The sequence below is a fragment of the Micropterus dolomieu genome, linkage group LG10, assembly GCF_021292245.1.
Source record: "Micropterus dolomieu isolate WLL.071019.BEF.003 ecotype Adirondacks linkage group LG10, ASM2129224v1, whole genome shotgun sequence".
Classification (NCBI taxonomy): Eukaryota; Metazoa; Chordata; class Actinopteri; order Centrarchiformes; family Centrarchidae; genus Micropterus; species Micropterus dolomieu.
In genome coordinates, this window is record NC_060159.1 from 15,399,887 (window position 1) to 15,420,827 (window position 20,941).

The following is a 20,941-nucleotide window of genomic DNA, read 5'->3' on the forward strand; positions in this document are numbered from 1 at the left end:
ATGCCAATAAAGCAAATTTCGTTTCGACCCGACTTCTTTTCTCTGTGAGATGGAAGAATTTAGAAAGATGCGTGGCGCTGCAGAGAGGCCCCAGCGCCGGTCGTAATAGCGATACAACCCATTGTAGGTATCGGAGAGGGAATGGGGCATTGGGGTGGACAGGGACAGGAGATTGCAAAGCGACTGGGCACGGTGTAGACCAGTGGTTCTCAACCTTTTTTGGGCCAGCGCCCCCCTATCCATTATCCAGGTCCCTTACCGCCCCCCATCAAAAAACAGGTTTGCTATTTGCCCTGAATATTGTTGATTTTTTTTAATTGCTACTATTGTTATTAAAAACATGGAAAAGGTAACAACTGTGTGAAGAAACTGTGTGAAGCCAGATACTGTTTTCTTGGATGGGGCACTTAATAAGCGGGAGGTATATGGGGTCCTCCCCCAGAAGATTGAGCATAAAACACTTAATTTCCTGCATTCTGGTGAAAATTTCTCCTCCAATTTCTGCCTTTTCTGTCTAAAAAAAATGTCTAAAAATTCAGGTGGCAGGTGACAATTCAAAATATATAATTATAATAGAATATAATCTAGTGAGGCTCTCAGGCATTCTTATTGCTTTTAAATGTTTTTCTCCTGTAGATCAACTTATTTAATATCATCCCTGCTGAGTCAACACACATGATTAAGTCTTACCACTTCTTTTATGGGTAAGTATAAATGTGTTTGTGGCCCCTTTTAATCTCCGTAATGAATTAATTCGTTTTAATTCAGTTATTGACTGGACTTTATTAGCTCATCTGTTAATAACTTATCATAACTCTGTTTCCCACAGAATGACAGTGTAACTGTGGCGCAGCTATATACAGCATGCTAGCCTCGAAAACCCAGCTGTATTCTAACATTAACTTAGCGCTCCTTATTAGCTAGGCTCCTTACATGCTTGCTAATAACTTTTAATAGCTGGGTCTCCGACATTGACAGCGTTGTGTTGGACAGATTTGTGCAGCTGTGTTAACGAGGGAGAGAGAGCGAGAGATGAATGAGAGAGACAAGTGAGAGGATGTGCTGCCTGAATACGCGCTGCCTGCAGCTCAAATACGATTTTAAATAGGCCTAGTAAAAAATCGAATATCAATATGTGGCGGTCAGCGTTGATATTGTGGCAGGCTGCCACAAATAAATGTACGTTTGGGAAAAACTGTAACTTATCTGCTTATGTTCAAAACTTTCTGCACATTCAGAATCTCTCCCACATATCGGAGTTCTCTGACACAAAAAAGTCGTAATGGGAGACTAACGTCATTAGCCTATTTAAAGAGAATTCATAATATATTACAACATGCCCTATACTGCATTATGTTACTGATTCGCTGGAAGTATCCCCTCGCCGTCTAACAGACAAAACTGGATGAGACTAGGAAGTGCTCATGCTGGGGGAAAACGAAACTAACCAACAACACCTTTGATCAGACAGAAAGCTCACGAATAATTCCACCGACGTTAACTTCAGCACCTCTGATAAAGTGCCCCTTACAATCCCCAACAGAGCTTCAGTTTAACGTTACATTTTTTGGCGTTTTAGAGAACGTCGATTTTACAGAGTTTAGACAGTAAACGCTATGTGGGTAAAGTTTTAGAGATGATACTCTGACTTCCCGTTCCCGTGAAGGCAGCACGAAGCTGCACCAAAAGTAGCTGACGGAGAAAAATACACAGTCTTGTCCAGTTGCAGTGGAATAAACTGGCAGGTTTTAATGTTGCAGACCAGTTTTTTGCAAGTAGTTTAAAGTTTAAACTTCTATTGTTGTGAATCTTAAGTGTAAACTCGCCTTAGAATTTCCAACCAACAAACGCCCCCCAAAAGCAGCTCAGCGTCCCCCCCCTTCCAAAATATTGCTTCCAGCGCCCCCCAACGTCCTCGAAACGACCCCGTTGAGAAACACTAGTGTAGACGGTCGGTGATTGTTCCCTCTAGCTGGATGAAACACGATCTGTTGGCATTTCCTTGCGTCCGGGTCATTCCAGCACACTGTAGCGGTTTCTGCTGGGGTTTCCCAAAGCAGTTTTTCAGGTGTGCTGTCCCAAAGTACAAAGTAGTAGCAATCTTAGGCAGGAAGGACAGGTGAATACGATTTCCACATACTCGGACGCACTAAACGAAACAAACCAAGGTTTTTACGCAGTGGCTGCTTTACCTCCCGACTATCCATGGTAGAAACCATTAAAACACGCAAAACCCTCACTTAAATATCGCCACCTCCATTATGTTTGCTTCTGTTGTCATCTACGCAATAATTCTTAGTAAATCACCCATAACAGGTACTAAAATTCCACGTGGAATATTTTAGAATGCACACGCAGTTCAGTACTCTTTATTCAGGGTTGTTAGCATATCGGGCCCATACTGTACATTTAGTATGTGTATATTATTATATATATATGAAAAAAAACAGGAGACAAATTTGGTTGAGTGCTCTGTCTTCTTGTGTCCTCCTGCCTCAGATTGATGAAAAGCTACAGAGCACACTTTTAAAAAAAAAGAAAAAAGTACTACATGGTGTTTGTAAACATGAATATATCCATGTTACTCTTTTGAATACAGTAAACAATAGAGTCAAAATAACGGTCAAAATAATTGGCAGCTTCATCTCATCAAAATTTGCATTACATTTCTTGCTAAATCCTGGTACTGTTGTAGAGTTAGAAATATTTGCCCAGGGTACACCTCAATGATTTGTTCAAAATGCATTTTTTGTTCTTTTTACTTAACTAAAAAAGATAATTCATTGTTTAGCTTAATTATCTATTTGATGATAAATCTGAAAAGAACTGCACGAACAACTAAGTATAGCAGGTCAAAGTTGAAACATGTCTGCAACAGGGCTGCACCTAACTATTATTTTCGTTATCAACTAATTTGCAGTCTATCTTCACGATTAATAGACTAATCGTTTAGTCTATAAAATGTAAAGAAATGGTAAAAAATGCTCATCACAATTTTCCAGAGCCCAAAGTGACGTCTTCAGATTTCTTCATTTGTCCAACCAACAGTCCAAAACCCAAAGATTCTTCATTTACTATGATAAATGACAAAGAATAGCAGCAATTCCTTACATTTAGGAAGATTAAACCAGATAAAAACAGACTGAAACAGTGAATCAATTATCAAAATAGTTCAATCAATCAATTTATTTTCTTTCCATCGACTTATTGATTAACCGACTACTCGTATAGGGATACACCGATCTGACATTTTCATCTTGATACTGATACCAATACCTGGGCTTTGGGTATCGGCCAATGCAGAGTATCCGATCCGATACCAGTAATACGTTGTATAATTATTTTATGTGTAAGGCAACATCAGCGTGAAATACTTCCAAACTGCTATCCCCTGGTTTTTATCTCCCTCCATGGTATGTTAGCTGTCCTAGCAAAATGTTCGGGTCTACCAGCGCATTGCTGGCGCTTCCATGGGGTTATCACATAGTATGCACGTATGCATTTCTGGACTAATTCATGGTGATGCTGCAGCATTTCCAGATCTCAGCAATTAACTTGGTGAGTACAAGGGAGTGCAGCCGAATAAACATCAGTTCCTAGATCAGCGACATAAGAGGTGACTGATGATAAGAACGGGAAAAAAATTAAAAATAAAAATAATTCAAAACCATAGCCACAGTGGCATGACAATTACTCTGCCCACAGTGATCACAGAGAGAGCGAAATGCCAGGGATAAGTACGAGTAATGGTGAGATCTAAGAAGCTGAAGATGTTTTTTTCCCAAGTTGAGAAGATCAGAGCGGGTGAGGGATATAGATGTGGGAAAGGAGATATGAACATTAAAGTGATGCTTTTGTGATCCCTGTAGGGCATTTGACTTTTTGCCTCGGCCCTCTTCCCACAGGAAGGTCAGAGTGAAGGTCAGGAAAGTGTACCTGGAGCTGACACCAACACTCTCCTTCTCTGCTTACAAACCTACAGAACACATCTATAGCATGGACTGTTATAGACACATAACGCAGAGGCCAGAGGTAGCCACCGGCCAACCTCTGAGTCGCAATTTGGTGTTGCAGAGTGCTATATGTTAAGCAAGAGCACGGTGTCCTGCTGCCCCAAAGCATTTAGGGAGAGCACAGGGCTGTCAGATATGTGTGACAAGTACGTGCAAAAGCGACAAACAAGAGAGAGGCAGTGCAGGAATGTGTGTGTCAGGATGAATCTGATGCAGCGCGAGGTGGCTATAAACCTCTGCCAAGCAACACTGAGCACTGAGAGAAGCACACTGTTCTAATCAGTGTGGGCAGAAACACAGAAGGCGCACACACACAAACACACACACATAGATGGATATCTTAACATGATGTTCTACCTCCTAATTACAAAATGTCACTTATTCAGCTGAACTACCAATTACACCCATTTAGTGAAGACATTTAGCTAATGAGGAAAATTTGAGTATACCCGTTTGTCAGTGAACGAGTGAGTTAGTGTGAGGCTGTAAGAGTGTGTGTGTGTGTGTGTGTGTGTGTGTATCAGGTCGAGCAGCACCAGGTGCTGCAGCAGCAGCAGCCTCTGATCTCAGTCTGTGAAGCTCCTTATCAGTAAGCGAGTGGTGGATAGTTTATCTCTTCACCTCTCATATCTTTTTCTTAGGACAGATAGTATCTCGCTTAAACACCCTTAACCAAAGAGGGGTGAGGAACTTCTTGTCTCTCTCACACACTCACACACACACACCCCTCCTTCAGTTGTTTCCCCTCTTCCCACTTTTCATCCCCTCCCTCATGGAGATGCAGTCACAACCACTGACGATAGGGAAAGGCATAGGGCAAGCTGGCGTTTAGCATGCAGGCACTGCTCTCTCTTCTGTTGTACTTCAATGCAAATGTTGTCCCATATTTCCCCTCCTAACTTCTTCCTCCTGCAGCCCTGAAACACTCCGTCCTTTCCTTCTTTCTCTTGTTTATCATTTGTCCTCTGTCTTTCATGTTTCATGTTGCGTATAGTGCAAGAATAAATTTAATCCTACATTGTGGGTAAGACAGAATGTTACAGTATGAAGGACTTGAATACATAAAGTACATGTACTACTACTATTACATTAGTTTTTTGCCATTGTGTTACAGTTACTGTGTGCTAAGAAGTACGTAGATGAACTGTATGCATCTCCTCATCACTTTGGGAAGGCTTTTGTCACAGTGTTTCTAACATATGCTTACTGGTCATCACCCACAATGCTTCTGGATAAACAAATTACACATTTTAACTTTCTGCATCCACAGAATCGCTGGAGTCTGCATGACGTGAATTTTGTCATACCAAAGTCCCTTCGGTTGCCGTGTGATCTAAACATGTAGTGAAGTGGGCGATGTGGGAGAATAAAACCCGCTATCACAGAATATGTAATTCCATATCATGATTTATGCAACTACAGTATGCATATGTGAAAAAAGAAAGCACATTAAAACAGTGGATCTCATCTGAACATACCTTTCTGCTGTCTCTGGGATGTGTTTATGTCTGTAAATCCGATCATTTGAAATTACAAATGCCTTTAAGCAAATGACTAATCTCATCACTACAGTCTTTCCAGTCCCAGAGAAAAACAAACATACTAAATAACAAATACGGATTCAGAGAGATGTTGTTTTAGCAAATATCCATTATATACACAGTATGTACAGGTACTGCTTTAGTAAGTGGTTTAGCAGACATGCCGGGTAAAGCTTATTTGAATAGACCTTAAGAAAGAAAGAAAGAAAGAAAAAGAGAGAGAGAGAGAGAGAGAGAGAGAGAGAGAGAGAGAGAGAGAGAGAGAGAGAGAGAGAGAGAGAGAGAGAGAGAGAGAGGTACTAAGTGCCGAAGAAAATGGGAATCAAGGAGGGTTAACAAGCAGTGGAAGACAAAAACAAAAAGTAGCAGGAAAACAGAAAAGTGAATTCTGAAAGATCAAGATGTCATGTGAAGTCATGTGAGAGACAAGTATCTCAAAGAAAATTGTCAATAGAAGAAGAATTCTCCTATGGAATATAGAAACAGAGGCACAAAAGGATTAATAGAAAAAGAGGGAAGCAGCAAGAGACTATGGAGTACATAAAGAAACAGTTAGAGCCCAGTGGGACTTAGGGTGGCTCTGTGGCCTTCCATAATGGCCTGCAGCCAGTGCAGTGATATAACGGTGCCATTAAATAGGGGATATAGGCCATTAGTTTGGCTGGCTGGAGTGATAGGGGAAAAAGAGCCTGACAGCACACAAATAGCATCTATGCAATGGAGCAGAGATCAATCAGAGAGATGAGAGTGGACTGTGGAGGACAACAAAAGCAGAGAAGGTGTGTGTATTTATGTGTGTGTGTGTGTGGGGGGGGAAGGTCAGGAAAGGAGGAAGAGGAGAAAGGGTGTGGAGACCTAAAGGGCAAAGCGAGGGATGATAACCTTTGAAGGCTTGAGGGTATGTAGGGTGTGAGTGAGGTGAGTGGGTGTGCACGCTCAGATTGAATGTGCATATATCCGTGTGATAAAGCACTTTTTGACCTCTGCCACTGCCCCATCAGTGCTACTGCATGCACCACTCTGGCCATCTCTCCATCTCACATCTCCCTGACCTCCAGCTAAACATCTTTCATGCCGTCCACCATCTTACACTCTGTGTCCATATGCTGTGGACTGATAAAACCCAATTCATTCCAGTGTGTCTTTCTACACCAAGTCTATTACTGTATATGTAAGAGGGCGCACGGCTATCACCATTGCCACCCATCCATCCATCGTCAATCGCTTATACTGTGTACAGGGTCGCGGGGGGATGGAGCCAATCCCAGCTGACAATGGCCGAAAGGCAGGGTACACCCTGGACAGGCCACCAGTCCATCGCAGGGTGCCATTGCCACCCCTTTCAATAAAATTTGTCATTTCGTGACATCAAGATCAATTATGTCTGAGAAAATTAACACCTGATCTGTATGATTTTGGGCGCCCAAATTCACAATAAAACCAATTAATTCATGTTACAACCATGAATTCAAGTTTTTTTTGTATTGCAAGACAAAAGACACAATATTGACATGACGATACACTGGGAAATAAGACAAAAACAAAACAAAAAAAATAACAAATAACAATAACAAATACATGAATTACAATAAAATAAAATTAATTGATCTGTGTATGTGTCCTATATTGTCAGAGTTGCAAGATGACTGTTGGATGGGGGATAGAGAGAGGGCGAGAGGCTGGTGGGGAGCTACGGGGGGGGCAAAGAGGAACCAAACAGAACAAAGAGAATAGTTTAATAAAATAAATTAAAATTAAAATAATTAAATGGAATACAGCTGTTACTATCACCATGAATTCAAGGTTTTAACATTTGACTATGAATATTAATTCTAACAAATAAACAATTATATAAAAATAATGCTGTGATGATTACTGCAGTATTCATTCTACGTACAGAATCATCCTACACTATGAAAAAGTCCAATACAAACCATAACTCAGCAGTGATTCAGAAACAATTTCTGCAGCAATTTGCTTTTGAGTCAATCTACATTTTGTAGCAAGTTGGACAGTGTGTAATCAGTCAGTCACCAAATTTTCTCAGGTCATTAAGGGTTTTAAAGAACTTCAAAAGAAGCTTTGCGAGGGGTTTTGGTAATAGTATCTGTAAAATACTTTGTGTTCTCCACTCTCCTCCGTCCGGCCCAACCCCCATCCTCCTATCTTTATCCCTCTACAGTCCTGATTTATGGCCCCATCCCTGCCTGCACTCATTCCCCTCGCCTTCACTCCTCCTCACATGCCGAACACAGACCCACACAGACAATTCTAAAAGCATACACTTTAAACTGTGAATAGCGGTGCATGTTTGAGAGAGTGAGGGGAAAGAAGGGGTGGGGGTGGCGTTTACGGGAAACAAACCCCTCGCTAAACTCCTCCCACAACTGTCCATCTTCCTGTCACATTCATCTGACTTCTCTCCTTGAAGTTTTGGCGCACACACACACACACACACACACACACACACACACACACACACACGCTATAATAGACATCTGATTTTACAAATCTTTAATGAATAGTGGTCGGGAAAGAAAATAAATAAATAAAGAGTGCAGGTTTTTCCATTTACAAGACAGCTTAATTTGGCTTTACATGAGTGCGGAAGAATTAAACGGAGTGGAGGACCTGCAGAGGAGGCCCAGAAAATTCTGCGGTACAATCCTTTTACACTCCACTGCTTTTGCTGCAGTGCCCTGTATTACGCGCCCATCCCTCCATCCTTCTATCTTACCCTCCTCCTCTCCTCCGACCCCGACACCACCGCTCACTTAAAGTGCAGCTGAGCTGATCCTTATCCACTGTCTCTCAAGCTAATACATGAGGCTAAAGGGGGGGGGGGGGCTTATTTATGAAGGGAGATAAAAACCAAGGACCACACGCGCGGATGCAGCAGGCCCGTGGAGAATCGCTCACAATATGTGTCCAAAAACAGAAATGTCACATGAATATGAACAAGTAGCCTTATGTCAAATCGATACAAAGATCGCTTTGTTGCTACTTTGGTGTTTCCTGTAAATCTGTAGATGTGTATCTAATAAGATAAACGTCACTATCCATTCTTTGAAGGTGGTAGAGAGGAGAGGAGAAAGACAAGGCAGAAAGAGAATGGCAGGTGGAGGAAGAGGACAGGTAACATAAAAAAAAAAGCCTGCAAAGCAATTCAATGGAGGGAAGCCTCTGAAGAGGGAAGCGGGAAAAAAAATGAGGACAGAACAAAAACTAAGTTTAGGATGAACAATCGGAGTAATCTGGACCTGGACGGTCCGGTCTGATCCTCAACTGTAAAACACAAACTCATGATTCTGCAAAAACTAAGAAAGAATTCACTGCCTTGTAAAGAGGTATCACAGCTTTTGCTTGCATTCACAGTGGAGGCATAAGTAGCGAGTGCAGCCCAGTGAGCAATTTACTGTCTCTGTGTCAGTGACAAGGAAGCAGTTAGAGTAGCATTGTGCAAAGCCGTAAACATACTGCTGGCCCATGGGAAATCGATACGGTGCTTTGGAGCATGGTATTACACCGCTGTGATTCTCTCTTTTTTACTTTGCACCCACCGCACTCTCCTCTAGCAACGCGATCCTGTCATCCCGCCTCCCCTCTCTCAGGATAACCTGGCTTACCTGACAGTCCTGACGATTATCGCATTCCTTTTTATTATTGCTCACCACAGATCCAATTTCTCCTCACAAGGAGAAATCCAGCCAAACTGAAACACAAAATGTCTCTAATAGAGGGCTGGGGTTTGTACTATTGGGTTGTGAAAAATGACACCGCCTCATAGCTGCGCTGTTAACACTGTGGGGGGTGCAAACACAAACACACGCACATCAACAATTGCACATCCAATTTGTCACAGTTACAGACACATATGACACTGAAGAGGTGACGGTGTGACTGGAGGACAGAAAGAGGGACAGTGCAGTGTGTGTGTGTGTGTGTGTGTGCGCACGCGCATGCATATGTAGTTACTGTACTCACGTTCTTCTTCTTTGGGGTCCAACTGTGTGACACTTATGGAGAGGCGGTCCACGCGTTCCTGCAGGGAGTTGACCCGGAAAGAGAAGGTGTGTGCCTCGTTGAACAGCTCTCCAAACAGGTCTTCTGCATATTTACCTGCATGCGCACGCGCACACATACACACAATAAGTTTTTTTAACCATCATGAAATACTCAACTAACATCAGCAACAAAGTGTTAAAAAGAAATGGCTGTTAAAAATAATAGTGTGGAATGAATAAATATAATAACAAGAAATTTCATTTCTCTTTGGGTTTCACTTTAGCTGTTAGTTACGTTTCACATCATCTGACTCTGGGGACTTGTAGTCCTTTTGTTAAAAAAAAACAAAAAAAAACAGCAAACTAAACTACTTTGTCAGATGCAATCATAAAAGTGCCCGCGATGGAGGCTAACTGCTCTGGAGATGTGTGATACCAGAGTTGGGGAAGGGGGAGTAAACCAATGAGAAAAACACTTTTGCTACAATGGTACCAGCCATGCAGGTTTTGTCAAACTTCACTAAATCAAGGCAACGACTTCCATTGTCGGCCACCATTTCCTTCATGAACTGAATTAGGCTTTTTTAGCCTCCATAAATCTTAGTGGACTCATGTCACATGACTCATGCCCACATGGAGCAGTATGCACTGTGTTTTCGCACCCTTCACAGCACAAAGCTTTACATTAGAACTATGCCAAACAAAACATACTCCAAATTCAGTGATTTACTGTGGAGCATATTTATGGATTTGTTGTAGAAAATTGCAAAGAGTGCTGAATTTGTATATCCTACATAAAATGCTTTTCACTATAGTGTCGATTTTAGGATCTGTATACTCCAAATATCTCAAAATCTTTTAAATCTTCCATTAGCAGGATTTCTTACTATACCAAAGGAACCATTACCACAATGTGCAGTATCTTCATTGATAGTATCATTCAATATTATAGTTATTTTTTAGACATTTAGCTGGCGCTTTTATCTAAAGCAACTTATAATTGCTACATATGTCAGAGGTTGCATACTACTGGAGCAAGGTAAGTGTCTTACTCAGTGAACACATCAGTGGATGGGTCACAGTGGGAATCGGATGCAGGTCTCTCACATCAAAGGCATGAGTCTTATCCACTTCACCATAATCAATTTTTATCCAAATATCTTGTGCTGTGGGAATGTGGAACTAGGTTCAGGAGATCTAGGTTTGTGTTAAGTTTCTGGCAAAATGTTTAATGTAAAAAATAGGGAAAATCATGTCATTAAAACACAATAAAATTAAGCTTATTTTTAAATACTTCATAGCTGTACCTCTTTTTTTAGCTGCGTCATTGTTCACAGAGCAATTCAGGAGCAACAGCACGGGAGACTTATCTGAAATGGCCTAACCACAAAACTAACCGTAACAGAAACGGAGGGCAGCAAGACTCGGGCCTGTTTGCTGCTTCGACACTCTCAGCTCTGGTGCTGACTGTCAGTGAAGTTGGCTAAACTATTTTTGAACCCAACGCAGGTACAACCTTCTCTACTACCATCCTGTATGATTGACTCTTCGGCTGACAGTGCTGTCAGCAACCCCGGCGGGAGTGGCGCTCCATGGTGCGCATGGATTTTATAACTGAACTATGACCAGGGCATCCCCACTTTTTCTTCTTCTGACTGTCTGGAAATCTGAGGCATTAAAATGTGGGTCTCACTGCTAAAAAATGTGACTAGTGTAGGCTATTGGACAGGCTACACTAGTCCCCCCGAGCTAATGCATCGGTTTGAAGTTCAGACTTTGAATCAACTCTAAAAATCCTGATTCAGGGTCCTGTGCAATTTGATCATAGACGGTGTGAAATTGTGAAAACGGTTTACAGAATTATCAAACTTGTCATGTCATTCTCTGAATATTCTGATGTTTCAAAGCAATGTACTTTACATTTCCAGGAAATGAGCAGAAAAGAATGAAAACTGACAAGAAGGCATTAGCTGACGCACTCCCTAATAGCTGAATGTTCAGCTAATTGACTTAGAGGGAGCAGAGGTGTGCGTGAACAGTATGTGTGCCGTGTGTGTCTATTTAAATAACTGAATGACAGAATGTGTGTGTCCTTGTGGTACTGACTGAGGCTGCTGAGCTGGCGTATGACGTTGGCCAAGGAGATGTTAGTCACACACTCCAGTTCATTCTTGATGTTCCTTGGCAGAACCGTGTGGCACAGGTGCCTGGGCTCGATGGTGCGCTTCACCAGCGGCATCCTTCTGCTGCAACACCACTACCTACAGTCAGATCGGAGGGGGACAGGAGAGAGACATGGGGAATGAAGGAATAGAGAACAAAACTTCATTAGTGGAACAATTCTTGTTACAGACCTTGTGATTTTGCACACACTAAATTCAATAAACCTGTTTCCCTGATTGCTTCGCTAACACAATGCCAGAGTTAACCCAACAGAGCAATTGGAGCAAAGCATTAGCATTGGAGAGAGTTAGATGACGGAATGTGACGTGAGTTCAAGGGCACGTAGAGAGGGAATACAACGTGAGAAGTACAGTTAAACAGGATCCCGGAGAAATATAAAATGCTAGAACAGCAGGGAAGTAGTGTTTTGACATTGCTTACAGCTATGTTGCCTCATTTGTTTCACTGACTTAGCAATGTCTTGTCCTTTCCATCATGCACAGCCAGGCTGACTAACCTCAGCACTTTGTCTGCCCAATCAGCCATGCTAATGGCATTAAGGCTGCAGTGTTGGGCTGCTTAGGCTCAGTGTTCCATCATTCACACCAACACCCATAAGGACGCTTGCCCAAAACCAAAGAAGACAGAGAGGCTGCAATGATCCATGACCAGAATATGTTTACAGAATTCATACTTACTGCACTTAATACACATTTCTACCTCAAAAACACACAAGAAACTGTTTTAACAGTCAAAGAGCCTGCAACTTCCAGATAGAAGGCATGCTTATGATGTCCACCATTCTAGTTTAGCATATTAGCGTGCTAACATTTACCAACAAGCAGGGGTGTGACGATACACTTAGCTCAGGAGAGGAGACGATATACGATATTGGGTTCATGAGAACGAGAGAAGACACTATTTTAACTCTATTTTTAAGAAATCTTCAATGACAGATTTTATTGTTTCCATCGGGTAGGGTACCCAAAATGATGCCACGCAAACAATTTTAAAGTTGTGGGGACATCTTCTATGCTAATTCCACCCTCACACTCCACGACAACTTTTCACCTCACTGTGAAATATAGTCACATTTTAATAAGCACTAAAAACCAAGTACAGGTGAGGCTGATGGAAATGTCATTAGTTTTTTTGTATTTGGTTATAAGTCAAAGTGTTGGAGAAATCGATGACGACGACTTGTTGTTCGGTATCTTGTTATAACAAGAAATGCCTATATGTTGTTAAAATGAGAATGTTTAGAGATTGAAGGGCAGAGGGCTAAACACCATCGACCAACATTACATTACATTTATTAATTTAGCTGACGCTTTTATCCAAAGCGACTTACAATTGCTTTATGTGTCAGAGTTCGCACACCTCTGGAGCAACTAGTGGTTAAGTGTCTTGCTCAGGGACACATTGGTGGATGTGTCGCAGTGGGGAATTAAACCCGGGTCTCTCACACCAGAGGCAGGTGTCTTATCCACTGCTCCATCACCACCCGATGACCGTTAATCATGGCAACGACACGCTGTCGTTGCTGTGAGTGTGTGCAATCATGCCCAGACGGACAGACTGACTGACTGGGCTCGACAGTGGAAAGGCCACGTTAAAGCACTGATTAAACTTTAATTGACGTCTTTTAATATCCATCTGTATTCTTAGTGGTGTTGTCGTCGCTGAAGAATAAACGTGATTATTGACCGTATCCATAAAAATGTAGGGCAAGGAAGGCTATTCTAGGAAGTGGCCCAGCTATAGATGGTTAGAGGGGAGAGAGAGAGGGTGCCCAGCAAAAAAGCTTTGTTGAGGTGATTCATCTTGGAAGCGTCTTAAATGGGGGCAAAAACCCAAATCCCTGCCCACTTCTAAAATAACAAGACATTCTCTCTACTCTTTAGAGATTTCTTTTCTTTCCACATTCCCCACACACCCACACAAACACACATCCCCTCCTGATCCTTAAGACCCAAAGTGCGCTGACATTTTCTAAATCCTCCAGCAGTCTTAGTAATGGAGGGCTAACCCTGAGCCATGTTGACCTCGAACATACAATCGGCCTATCACTGCTTAATGTAAGACTTACAGTATGTCCAGGACCGTCTTAAAAATACCAACAAAAAAAAGGATAGAAAGAAAAATTATATCAAAGCACACTCTCAAATTTGGGAAATATGCTTTTTCGCTTTTTCTTCAAGAGTTAAATGAGAAGACTGATATCACTCATGTCTGTACACCAGCAACTTCTTGGAGACTCGACCAAGAAATGATCCAGCGCATAGCCTCCCTTAAAATGGCGATTTGCCGTTAAGCGAGTGCATTTCCCAAAGTTTTAAACTTTTCCTTTAACAAACAAAACATCAAAAATGCACAATCTTCAGTCCCTACTCCCTCAGAGCATGAGCATTCTGCTCCTCTTTAATCCAGCCCCTCCTCTGGGATTAATGTGGATTTAAGATCAGAAATCAATAAGGCATTTATTTACCTTTATTCAGCTTATCCGTTTACTTTATGAGAACAATAAGTGTTCCTATACACTTGTCAAATCTCTGGGGAAAATTAAATCAGTCACAACTGTGGATATTTCCCTGCCATGCATGCACACTGGCTTATTCAACACAAACACGCAGTGTCCGAAATCACCCACTACTCACTATATAGTGAGCTCGCCATTTTGTAGTGCTGTCCGAATGTATAGTGATAATTATTATACCATATTAGTCCACTCAATGTATCCCAGAATGCATTTTGAAAAGTAGTGTACAACCGATGGTCACTAACCAAGCCGTATATACCATCATGCATTGCCTGATAGAAAAAACTGATTGTCAGACGGCAATGACGTAATTAACAGCGCCGAAATAACGATCAGAATAGTGTCCGAAAGTGTTGTTTTAATACAATATAACTCACTATATAGTCCTCTACATTCAACTCCCTACATAGGGGGTAGGGAGTAGTGAAAGAGTGGGGATTTCGGACACAGCCACATGTACAAACACAGATGACAAGTGTGTCTGCCGGGTAAGTTCACACTGTTTTTGTACCCCCCGTGCTCATCTTGCTCTCTTCAAGGCCTTTCTCCTCTCTCATCTCCCCATAAAGACTGTGTGTCCTCCTATTTTCTGGGTGATAAGAGTTATTTCTGAGAATGACAGAACAGGTTTGTCTAAGGGGGGCTTTCAGATGGCAGTGAAAGAAGATGACACAGACGGACAAACAAAGCGGAAGACTAAAAAGGCTACACATCTGCAAGATTATAAATTTATTTTTATATGGACTTTTTAAAAACTAACACTTCACAAATGACAGACAGACAAACACACATACACAAAATGATGGTGTCAAAAAAGCACATAGGAATAGGTGTTAAGCGATGCTATTGATTCTGCCAGCCTGAGCTCCATGGGGCGGGCTTTTGAAATAGTTTTGGTTTCAAACTGAGATTTAAGAATCCCCGGAAATGCTGTGTTTCAAAGACATCCACAGTTTCATTAAAATCAATTTGTGAAATTCACTTTTCTGTTATCTAGCTTAATTCTTGTTTGTCATAAGACGCACACATAAGGTAACAGGACGAGTACTGTAACCTCAACAATTGTGTTCTAGTTTGCGCTCCACTTCTATCCCCGTTTTGGTCCCTGTTGTGGATCTAGTGCGTGCAAGCAAGGTTACAAGATTTTTTCTTTGCATAATGTATCAGAAAAACATTGACTTAGGATGATATCTCTTTTCCTTTACAGTATCACAGGCACAGTTACATTTTCTTGATATTTGACGACAAGTAAACACAGTTAACTTGCCTTGCTTTTCAAAAAAAAAAAAAACTCCTCAGATGGCCTCGCCACACTGCATATGCGCTTGGTGTGTGATTAATGACTGCAGCATACACATGCTGCCTTGCCGATTGGACATAAGATAACTCAAGACTGCTGTTCACGGACGGAAGGGAAGATTTTCTCTGCACAGAGCTGCACACAAGCACTCACATACCTACATACATGGGGCACTTGTCCACAGGAGGTTTCCATACTAATTAATTTGATATATATAAAGAAGAGAAAAAAAAAAAAAAAAAAAAAAAGAGAGAGAGAGAGAGAGAGAGAGAGAGAGAGAGAGAGAGAGAGAGAGAGAGAGAGAGAGAGAGAGAGAGAGAGAGAGAGAGAGATCACTAAACAGAAGGTTTACTCATCTAGTAAATAAATACATGATGTTCATTGTGACAAATAATGACAATACATTCAAATCCACAATAGTAACTGTCTGATTGTGTAAGGAAAAAATATATTAGCACAAGGGGCAATATGTGCTTCTTCGAAGTCATTCAAAATTGAGCTCTGGTGAGTTATTTTAAAGTGAAAGCGAATTCAGGAGACTAAATCCAGCAGAATAGATGGCGCAGCAGGTGTAGTGTGACAAGACGGCAAACTATATAGACATTATGTTTTTGATGTGTCAGGGTGTTTCTGAAGACTGCAGGCATGTAAGCTTCGAAAAGAATTAATTACTTCTAGGTAACCAAATAGGAAGACAGCCGATTACATGTAAGACCAGTCCAATGCTGCCATGACTGAGATTTGAGGGTGACAATCTATTTAAGAACTCATAAAAGCAGCCATCTTGCAAGATGATACCCTTTGACTCAATCTATGTGAATTATCTGGTGAACAGGTTTTAGATAGACACAGGCCATTCAGATCACGCCGGATAGAGAGTTGCACACAGAGTTTGCATATAAAGAAAAGCACTTCAATCGCACTTGAAACTGTTTGCACACGACAAATCCCACCTCACAAACTGAATCTGTCAAGAGTCCCCTTCTGGACATGCAGCTACTTGTGTTTGTCATGAACCCAAGGATGTCAAGTTTGTTTGTTTGTAGTGTTTTGTACACAATGTTCTCCCATGTGTAAAGTGTTGCCTTAAAAAGTGAAAAAAAGTTTTGGCACCATCGCAATATTCACCAAATATTTTTCCACACACGGCGTTATTTTCTCTCACATCGTGCAGCCAATTCATTCACTTTAATGGACCTACTCCCCGTCTTACAGATCTGCGGTTCAAAAACTACCAAACTTCACCCACACGTCGCTTCCCAAAACTCTCCCTGTGCACTGTGCTCACTTTTAAAGACCACAGCAGAGTTAAATATGCAGCTGGGTGAGTAGAAACCTTTTGATCCTGGCTATTTTATAAATGAATAACAAGCAGTTTTAGATAATTCTCAATCCAGGTCAGTGACATCCATGGTATCCAGCTGATAATCCACAATGGGCTGAAAGCTTATAAGGCATTTATGTTTGCCTAGCGATTACTCAGAGACAGACCTCTGACTATTCCACACAATAGCTGCGCCATGAAAGAATGGATGTAGATGACAGATTTGACAGATCTTACACTGAGAAAATTACACTCTTTTCAATTTTCAGTTGGATCCTGATTTAATGAACAAGGCAGCTGAAAGCTGAACTATGGTTTCCCAGTACGATTCCATTCTTGTCCCCTTAGTTTTTCCTCCTTCACTCACTTTGCCTTGCCAATAAAATAAAAAGACGGAGGGCAACCATTAGAGCCCACATAAGAAATATTTCACATACCTGCTGTTCCCCTTCCTTTTGCTTCTTTTATTTTTCTATCCAGTCTACAAGCTAGCCAGCCTTATTATTACTCTCTGTACACCCCTTACCAGTGTCCTCCTACTTTTACGGTCCATACATCTTGGGTGGTGCTTCCCCACTGTCACCTATCATCACCATGGCAACGGCTGCAGTGGGAAGGCAATGGTCACTTTATTATGTCCCAGGTGAGGCAAAGGCAAAGAGAGTGGACAAAAACAGAGAGAGGAAAGGGTGAAGGGAGAAATGAATTTGCTGGGTGTCACAACAGTGGCGGCAATTGATGAACGAACGCAATATGAGAGCGAGAATAAGAGGGAGATGGGGGATTGCTCATCCACTGTGTACGAGCACAAAGCGGGGTGAGGGGACGGCACGTGCCTTTTGAGAACAGAGGGGCCTCCACGGGTGCGGGGCATTACACTCGGGACAATATGTCCAACTAGAGGCTTCAATGAATCCTAATGGAGCATTTACTCCCTCACGCTGCCACACAATATAGCAGAGGAGCCCTCAGTATGGAGCAGGTCAAGAGCTTTTCATTTGGACAGCTGGGTAGAGAAACCAGACCCTTGACACACCATTAACTATGATTTGATACACACAGCCATACAAAAGAAACCCGTGTTTCTTTCTTTTTTTTGATTAGGGAAAGAAAGGGTTAATTCTACTGAAAAAAACACAACATATAGCAAACAAATACTCTAATCTAATAAAAAATAAATCTAATCTTCCTGAAAACTACATATCCAAAAAACAACTAATATCCAGCAGCGATACTATTGTTTAGCCACAGTTTGCCATCACAGTCACTGTGAAACTGGAAAATCTTCAAGGAGACAAGGAAACGAAAAAAGCAACTAGCAGTAAACCAGCGAGGGAGCTGGTTGGAATTGAAATCAAATGGCCTCAGCCTTCTGAAACAAGAGAGATCTCATCATTGAGTAATGTAAAATTCATGGCCTGAACAGTTAGTCAAGCTGATTTTCTCACCATGAAACAGAATCCACACAAGGTGCAGAATAAGTGAGGTTCTACCCAAGAGTTCAAATACTGAGTGCAGGGTTTCTGCAGGGATCACCAAGTTACATTTAAAGAGGTCATATTATGCTCATTTTCAGGTTCAAAATCTTATTTAGGGGTTGTACCAGAACAGGTTTACATGGTTTTATTTAAAAAAAAAAAAACATTTGTCATACTGCACATTGCTGCAGCTCCTCTTTTCATCTGGTGTGTTGAACTCTTTGTTTTAGCTATGGATTGATACATCTTTGTTGGGAGTTGCACATGCGCAGTTCCAATTTAAGGACTACTACCCAATCAGAAGCAGAGTAGGGCAGGTCATGAAAAGCCGGTAAACACAGCTTTGGTTCAGCTGTACATGTTCCCCTTACCAGTTTAGCAACATGGATTGGAGCAAGAGTTTCAGAGTGGTGAGTTATTAATTTTTTTAAAACTGTGTCTCTACATCACAGTAACAACTTTATGTCCATTGACTGCCTGGAGGGTAGCTAATGTTTGGAAGGGAGTGTGGAGGGACAGCATGTGGACGTCTTGTCACTGTGTGCTGCAGCTCAGTGTGTTTTTCCACCGGTGTTTTGTCCGCATTATGACGCATGTTTCGCTGTTACATCACACAAAGCAGAAGAAAAGGCTGGACTACAAACGAGCTGGTTTCAGGCAGTCCAGAGCAGTGTTTTCTGTGGGAGATGGGCAATCCCTTTGGGCTGGACTTTGGACTTTTTTACTTTGCAAACTTATTATATGCACAAAAAATATTTTTAACTCAATAAAGGCTTTTAAAAACATTTTTATACTACATAGAATGCAATTTAATACCTTTTTTATGATCATACCGTCCACAGAACAAAAGTATGGAAAACCAATGTCCTTTAATTTTTAAAGGAGGGAATCATTATATCACATTTTTCAGTATTTCCCATCTTCATATAATAATTCCTAATGATATAATGAATTACATGAATGTGACCTTGATAAGCGGAATAGACAGATAATTAATCTAAGTTTAATTTTATGCTAAAATCTACAGGTGTCACTTATTAGACAATGAACACCCTACCTACTGTACCAAGTGATAGTGACAGTGTTTTGATGGTGCTGATTAAAACTCCAACTGTACATAATCTTCAGTCGCAACAATCCCACTTTTAGTTTATCAGTGTACAACGCTTCCCAACAGCCCACTATCAGGTAACAAAATATTTTATAACCAACATCACTGCCGGTGGAAGGCAAGAGAAAATAAATAAAGGTTTTACGATACCTTCTAATGCCTTTTTTTGAGGAAACCAAATTCAATGCCCTTTTCAAGACCTGCAGATACCCTGTCAGTGCTCTCACAAATACAATAAAAGCAACTGCAGGAGCAGGAGGTTTGCCCTTTAGTTATTGACATCCTGTATCCTGCAAGGGTCAACAACTAAATTGCTGCAAAAACACAATGTATGCAAAAAACACTCACTCAAAAGTAAGCGGACTGAAAATAAAGCCTTTAAACAAAATAAATTCACAATAATGTGCTGCTCTCTCCCTAAAACCCCTTATCAAAGCCAACTCAAAGCTTGAAGATTGCATTCTCTATGTCAAATCAGCCTGAACATTTTGTCCTTTTCCCAGTGATTCGTGGACTTGGTCTCTTCCTACATTATGAACAGCTGCAAACATAAAAACACAGACATCTTATCAGGGAAACTGGCAGAGCCACAGCAGCCAATGGCAGAGGAAGTAGAGTTCAAACTGGCAAAACTTACTAGCAGCTGGTTTAAATCAGTAATGCAGATATGCAGCGCAGGACAGCTACCGCAGCTCATTTTCCAAAGAAAACAAGGGAGGACGGGAAAAAAAGTGTATGTTGTCCCAACTGAAAACTTAAGGAGAAAGCTGTTTCCTCTAGCTGGTTAAGAAGATGTTTCTTACTATATGAAAAATATAATAAGTCTGGCTCATCATTTTTCTAAAAATGTACAGCCGCCTCAGGCTATACATTTTTAAATGCTATTTGTTCTTTCATTTTCTCTCTCATTAGCACACAGGGCTAAAATTTTATCTCCATTCTCTTTAAAAACGGCTTAAATGGCCAGACACTTCTTATCACACATTTTAAGATAATAAAATGCTGAATTTGCTTTCTTCCTATGGCTACAACTGAATCAGATGTCCTTGGGAAGTTAAAAAAGACAGAGTTTTTGACTAGTTGATAAAATATTGAAAGGAGGAAGGCCTAACGCTGAACTCAAGATCCCTCAAGCTTTATCAGATGCCCCACCTCCCAACCTCCCTCCGTAGCTTTTCAACATTGGAATTGGGCGCCCACGACTGACAATTTTTGTAGCTTTTTAAACTGACAATTTGAAAAGCATGGCCATTTTATATAAAAATTGGCCAGGTGGGCAAAAGTAGGCCTTATGGTAATTTCTCTCCGAAACTACTTTGATAACTCTTCACATGTGCAAAGGACTGCTACACCATGTATTCCTTTGAAGAAAGATTGTGTAAAAGTGTGAATTTTTATCCACATTTGATTAATTTTTGGATCTTGCTTCTCTCTATGACGGCAAGCTTTCTGCCCCACCTTCGAGAGT

At 41.2% G+C, this 20,941-nt stretch overlaps 1 protein-coding gene across 4 annotated transcripts in view; it reads right to left on the reverse strand.

The window, feature by feature from the left end:
- wasf1 (WASP family member 1) overlaps positions 1-20,941 on the reverse strand; it is a 64,277-nt gene that overhangs the window by 26,540 nt on the left and 16,796 nt on the right. For 3 of the 4 annotated variants that reach the window (XM_046061154.1, XM_046061156.1, XM_046061153.1), the window contains 2 exons: positions 11,665-11,819; positions 9,539-9,673 (listed from right to left, as the gene is read on the reverse strand). In XM_046061154.1, the coding sequence (XP_045917110.1) occupies positions 9,539-9,673; positions 11,665-11,797 (268 nt within the window). In that variant the 5' untranslated portion in view covers positions 11,798-11,819. Of the gene's footprint in view, positions 1-9,538; positions 9,674-11,664; positions 11,820-17,321; positions 17,420-20,941 lie in introns of those variants that run through there. The other variant, XM_046061155.1, reaches the window with a different exon arrangement.